General features: G+C 32.3%; 1 protein-coding gene across 1 annotated transcript; it reads left to right on the top strand.

The window, feature by feature from the left end:
* Positions 1–873: 873 nt before the first annotated feature.
* LOC134686065 (uncharacterized) lies at positions 874–2548 on the top strand. Its single transcript, XM_063545755.1, has 2 exons — positions 874–948; positions 1453–2548. Exon 2 carries the CDS (start codon positions 1521–1523, stop codon positions 2325–2327), a length of 807 nt encoding a protein of 268 aa, XP_063401825.1. The 5' UTR covers positions 874–948; positions 1453–1520; the 3' UTR covers positions 2328–2548.
* The last annotated feature ends 4580 nt before the right edge of the window (positions 2549–7128 follow it).

Genomic DNA, 7128 nt, shown 5'->3' with positions numbered 1-7128 from the left:
TTAAATTTTAGTTGTGTTGTTACATACGAAAACCAAATTTCGTGCTCATAGTAATACAAGTCATACAAGTGAGAGGTTTAGCTAGCTATAAAACCAGGTTCAATCCACCATTTTCTACTTTAGAAAATGCCTGTACCAAGTCAGGAATATGACAGTTGTTATCCATTCGTTTGATGTGTTTGGACTTTTGATTTTGCCTTTTGATTTTGGATTTTCCTTTTGAATTTTCCTCGGAGTTCGGTGTTTTTGTGTTTTTACTTTATAGTAAACGGTTTTTTTTATATTGGAAATGTTCGAAACTTGGTTTTGAACTTTGAACGACATGAATCTTTTACTCGTCATTTAGATGCACTATTATGCATATAGTTAATGGGAAACACAACTTTAGTGCTTCAAGATAATGTATTATTTGTATTGAATCATTTTACCCGCAACGCACTGTACTTGTAACATAGATTTGAACTAATTAAACTATAATTATTTGATTAAAGTGTATTTTAATTATCTATAATCTATGTCATGTTGTCCCAAAACATCATTTTAAGGAACAATATTTTGGGTTTCTGAAAGACTCGTTACAACGTCCGCAAGACACAGATTTTCCACTTTCGGCAGTAAGTCAGTCAAACGAACTGGTTTTCCACAAAATGACCAGTCTGGTAGAGTTCAAAAACTGAAATGATAATTTAAAATCAAAACACACAAAAATAAATCATTGTAATTTTTCCTTTTTGAATTAATCGTTTCCGTTGATCGAGTGCAATAGTACCATTTACCACTTAAGGTTAAATTGATGATTATGATGATGCACACACTATATATATATATAAACAATCATATGAATCACGTCTATATTGGAATTTTAATTGATTTGTGTATAAAAGAAACCAAGTACTTGTAAAATATGTTTGTGGTTTACTGATGCCGGATGAAGCGGTCGAAACACTGGTAAGTATACCTCTTAAAAGAAGTTTTGTTATTTTGTGAGCGAGGGACAGAAGGAAAAAGATTTCCAGTTCAAGCATGCCAATTTTACCTGAAATTTTATTTCACTCAATTTTTTTGTAAAATCCTTCCAATTACAGTATTAGTAATACATCTGCATATGTGTTTTGAGGTGCAAATAGCTGTGGTATATATTTATTGAACATGTGTTCATACAAAAAATTCCAACAGATGGCTCAATTCTACTATATTTATGTTTTTTTTGGTAAATTTTTAGTATATATGAAAAAAGGTAATACGAATTACATGCTTAGCAAATGTAAAAAAAACAATTATGAAAATAAGGAACTGTCAATCAAATCAAAACTTGTATTCATAAAAAAATCATAACAATAACATTTTTTAAGCAAATTTAAAGTTCTTTAAAGACAAAACAATGTGTTACCCATAAATATATAAAATTTGAAATACTTTTTCAATGTTTCAACTAACAATTTTGAATTATAGATTGGTGATAAGTTGTCGATCTACATCTTTCCAGCATTGGTGTATCGTGGCTTTACAATCTAGAGAAAATGGCAGAGAACATCCGAAACTCACTGAATGACATGAACGAAAGTCATCGACCTGTCTCTAACAAAATATCTTCCAGCAGTGTAAACATAGTCAACGAATTATGCCCAAATAAAAAACTCGAAAACAAAAACTTAAGTAAAATCAGTTTAAATTCGTCGCAAGAACTTAAACAGATAAACAATGTGCTTTCTTCCTCTCAGAACTGTGTATCTAGCGATAACATTCAGCTGTCAGATCCTATTGTAACGGCACATCAGAAAACTCTGGATTTAATGAAGAATGTAGGATTTTATATGTTTATTGTGATTCTTTGTGTCTGCATTTCATTCACTATATGTTATGTCATGAGCAGGCCAAGAAATGCAACATCCGAAACTCATTCCGAACTTTGCGTTTTCAAGTTGGATCAAACAAAACTAAACTCATTGGTTAATTCTTCATATATTCCATTTGTGGATGCGAAATGTGATAGTTTATCTTACAATACACGAGGACAGAAGTTCGATGTTCAAATGTCCGGTAGCTTTGAACTCTCATTGTCAGTTGCTTTACAATTAAACAATTCTATTGGACGGAGTACTCTGATGTGTATAAACTACAATCTAAGCAACAATAAGAAAAGAAATGTGTGTAGCAGGGCTCAATTTCCTTCCAATGATTCTAATTCTGCATTTATTAATTTGGGTTTACCTGACGGAGCAAAATTGAATGCAGTTGATGAATTTCGTGTGAAAATAAGGAGCATACGTAATGTTTATATTCAGGATTCCTTGACCAGACTGGTCGTCAGATATTACAAGCCATAAATTACTGCTCGACATGATTGTCTATGCGATGCAAAGAGTATTTATTAATATTTGTAAACAGAAATATTGAAGAGAAATGTTGATATTGATTCGTATTTACATATATCTTATGTTGTGTGTGTGTGTGTGGCTGTGAGAGAGAGAGTTATTTTTTGTAACAAAACCGGAATAGATGTAAAATACATTTAAAATTAAACAGGTATACGTACTTTCGATTATAATATAGCCTTTATCTTTAGTCTCTTCTACCAAATTCAACGCCTGACTCAAAATGTCGTCCGTCTTATACCCAACCATGTTGACAATTGCATACAAAGAGTTGGATGCATTTTGTTTTGTTATAAGAATGCACGAAACAGTCAACCTAGTCGGTTTCCCGGACGTTATTGAAATTATTGATACAATAAAATATTTGTATATTCCGAGAAATATTGGCTATTTCCAACCTAGTCAACCTGTCCAGTTATTAGCACAAGGATATAACGGAAACATGCAAAACAGCAACATCGACATTTTTAAAATCTACTGACTTGTCAAAGTTTGAACGAAGGCAGTTTACTAGTAGGTTTTCATATAAAAATGAAATAAAAAAACTTCCAAATCATCGTTTGATATTGTCAATTATTATTAATATGCTATCCGTTTCTTTTTCATTTAATAATCAATGTTAACAAATATAGGTTTAACTTCTGGTTTAAGTTAGTTATATACCTCGGGATACAGCATATCTTGATAAGAAACCCCTCCGGCCTCGGGCCAACGAGGTTTCCTATCTAGGCACACCTATCCCTCGGTAAATAACTATTACTTATTCATTCATAATATTTGATTGTTGCGTTGAGAACCTTTGGCGACCGCATATTTTTTAAATGTCAATAACAAGTGCGATATGACGAGTGGGCGTTACAGACGAACGATCACCTAATCAGATCCAGTCAATTGAAAACCTGAGCGCGCCAAGAAATGGACTTGTCCACGTTGTTATGAAAATGATTCTAGTCTTTTGCAGAAAAATGGGTAAAAACGTAAATTTATTCGTCCAGAACTTTGCAAACAACTGAAATATACACACTGAGGCATAAGAACTTAAATTTTTTTTCTGTTCTAATGAAATGATATAATTGGGCCGGGTCGCCAAAATCGCTTTTGGTCTTCGATCGCTGCATGTTTACGTACATTTTAAACATTTACGGATCTGTTTTGTACTGCAACTTTTTGATTAATTATTTGTCAGGAAGTATGAATTCTACGTATTTCCAGTTCCATATATATGTACAGTTCAATAAGTTTGAATGGGTATAACAAAATTCCCTACAGGTCCGAAATAGTTCCCAGTTACATATTCATCAATTGTTGGGTGGCAGATTTTTGAAAGTTTCAGTTATATTAATTTACAACGTTTCTAATTTTTTTGAGATTATGAGATTTTCTAACTGTACAGAGTGAATTTAAGAAGACAGTTTGTAACCTCTAGATGTCATATGATTAAAAATTGAGTAACCATTTTGTGTGGTTGCTGTCCCCTTATTGACGTATTCCCTAATCTCCATTTTTTTTTATTTCAATTCCGCTTATCATATGTTATATAACTTATATGAAGCTTTTTTTAATCCGTAATCCCCGCTTTCGGCAAAAAGCGAATCTATATTATTTTATAAAAAGATGTTTTGATTGTTTAATTTGCCGAATATCAATCAGTCTTATGAATTTGTATTTTACATTTGTTTTATATAGTTATGCAGTTATGTTATAATGTTTGAAATATGTGTAATGAATATGAAAACTTTCAAGCGACTTGGACTTTATCTGAGCTACTGCTAGTTTCCCCCGAAACAAATTAATATGACTAAGGTGACCAACAACCTGGTCATATATTTATGGTATCCCTTTTTCATGTCGTAAACAGAATATACGTAGAAACTGATAATGAAAATATTAGTAAATAAACAAAATATACAATAAATGTTCTTATTTCGAAATTGACTATCACTAGTGTAAAAACAATTTTTCAAAGACAAAAACGACGAAAAGACGAGAAATCCACCAGTTATCATGATGTTAATGAGAAAACGCCAGATGACAACATTTTTTTCTAACTCTGTGACCTGACACATGTATTTTTCAAATCATCAGTGTTAGACATAAAAAAAACACCTCTGTTTTCCTCGTTTATAAAACAAGAGTACAAACGCTGAAATGTTCTTTACTAATCATTGATATTATGTTGATAGTCCTAAATATAAAGCTTCAACTGTCACATAAACTTAACATTAACCAAGACCATTGAAACATGAAAACCGGGTCAAGGTCAGACAAAAGATGCAAGGCAGACATGTACAGCTAACAATGCTTCCATACAACAAATATAGTTGATCTAGTGCTTATAGTTTAAGAAAAATAGACCAAAAACACAAAAACTTAACACTGAGCAATGAACCGTGAAAATGAGGCCAAGGTTAAATAAAACCTGCGCGACTGACATATAAATCATTAAATATTTCCATACACTAAATATAGTTGACCTTTGGCATATAGTATTAGATAAAAAGAACGAAACTTAAAAAACTTAACTATAACCACTGAACCATGAAAATGATGTCAAGGTCAGATGACACCTGCCAGTTTGACATGTACACATTACAGTCCTTCCATACACCGAATATACTAGACCTATTGCTTACAGTATCTGAGATATGGACTTGACCACCAAGAACCTTGTTTACTGAACCATGAAATAAGGTCGAGGTCAAGTAAAAACTGACTGACGGGCATGAAGACTTTGCAAGGTATGCACATACCAAATATAGTTGTCCTATTACTTATAATAAGAAAGAATTCAACATAACAAAAACTTTGCACTTTTTTTCAAGTGGACACTGAACCATGAAAATAAGGTCAAGGACATTGGACATGTGACTGATTCAAAGTATGAAGCATCCAGGTCTTCAACCCTCTAAAATATAAAGCTTTTAAGAAGTAAGCTAGCGCCGCCATCGCCGAATGACTTTCCCTACGTCGAGCTTTCTGTAACAAAAGTTGCAGGCTCGACAAAAAATAACGTTTGTTTCCAGGACACTGAGTATCTTTTTCAACTTTCAAAAAACAATTTTAGTAGGATCTATCGCCGAATGCTTCAAATGACTTTGACTACACCTCTAACTTGGACAAATAACAGAATTGGTTGAAAGGTAAAATATGAGACCCAAGAAATCTATATCAAACAATCGGATTTAGAAGTTCCTATGAGAAACACAAAAAGGTATATTGACCGATAAATGGAAATTGCGTCATCAAAATTGTCTACATCCCTTTACTGGGTCACATATAAGCATTAGATAACAAAATATATATTTCAGGAAAGACACATGGTGATTTTTTTTAGTTTATAGTTTCCTTGTGTGTGACACATCATAATTGCTGGTACTAAAAGTAAACCTTACACCTACTCCTTTGTTAAATTACTCACTGTAAAAAAACGCGAAAAAAAATGGTAAAAAAATATATTCATTTATATATTTCCTTACTCCTACTCTCTTCAAAATACAGACAAAGGGAGGAATCGAAATACATAGTAGTTTTCTTTACGCACTTGATTAACGAGATGACGAATTTAAAATTTGTGAAAGTAACTAATTCTATAGAAGATACAAAAAAAAAGATGTGATTTGAATGTCAATGCGACAACTATGAACGTGAAGCCAAAAGGACAATGATGTAAACAACTGAAGGTAACAATATGACCCTCAACATGCATGATGTGCAACAAAAGCCTTAGGGACAAATAATGTGTAACAAATAAAATGTATAGGTTAACCCTGAGACTACTATAGTAGTCTCAAGTACCTTATAACCAATTAAAGATACGCTACCAGTGACAAGTATTAGTCTTAATTAGTAATTATAGCCTCTGTATAGTACAATTACATGTATGTGGCCAATAGTAACACACTACCACTGAACTACTGTGCAGGTTACCGGTTCCTTCTTTTGGAAAGGTGTCAATAGTAATCTGATCAGCATACAAAAATCGTGCTTACGATACAACCCAACAAAAAATCATTTTTTTGCCTTTTTGTAAATATTTTAAATCTTACCCAGGATAAGGTACTTAGAGTTCATTTCCTGCAAGAGCCAGCACAGACTTTTTAAGTTACTTAAAAAAAGTCTGTGATGGCTTTTGACAGGAAATGAACTATTGATAAATCTACTTAGCCCCTAGTTTTAAAAATACACGAGAAAAGGCTCACTTATACTGCTTACTCTAAAATAATCGACTTAAGACTCATAGAAAATGTCAAATTTCTCTCAAAAGGTGTCAAAGTATAAAATGATTGTATGTGATAACGTGTCATATCATATCAAGTTTAGACAGATATCTATAGATTCAAATACTGCATACCCTTAGAAGTAATAAAATGCTGACACTCGAACATGTTGCTTGTTCTATTAACTGGAACATATATTAGATCATATTAGATATTTGATAATAGTTTCAACTGTTAAATTTTGAAATAGTCTTTTACTCATATGGTAAAAATTTGATTTTTTATGAAAGTAAAAGGATATAGAATAATTACAAATAAGGCAACCATTCACCAGAGACCAAATGACGTACTTTGGGGCAATTATTTGTCATCAGACGTCCTAACAATACAGTTATTGGCCACCAAATACATTCCTTTATATATGTCTCAATTTTCGGACGGTCTTTCACATAATCATTAACCATCTAACAAGAAATTTTGCCTAATATTGTAACTACAATATCGTCCCATTTCCCGAATGTGACCTACCAAATTAG

This window comes from Mytilus trossulus, chromosome 10 (genome assembly GCF_036588685.1).
Source record: "Mytilus trossulus isolate FHL-02 chromosome 10, PNRI_Mtr1.1.1.hap1, whole genome shotgun sequence".
In the NCBI taxonomy this organism is placed as follows: domain Eukaryota; kingdom Metazoa; phylum Mollusca; class Bivalvia; order Mytilida; family Mytilidae; genus Mytilus; species Mytilus trossulus.
This window is presented reverse-complemented; position numbering and strand designations above follow the sequence as displayed.

Bases quoted from the DNA above. Each gene is read 5' to 3' on its own strand.
- LOC134686065 (XM_063545755.1), top strand. From the start codon at position 1,521: ATGGCAGAGAACATCCGAAACTCACTGAATGACATGAACGAAAGTCAT.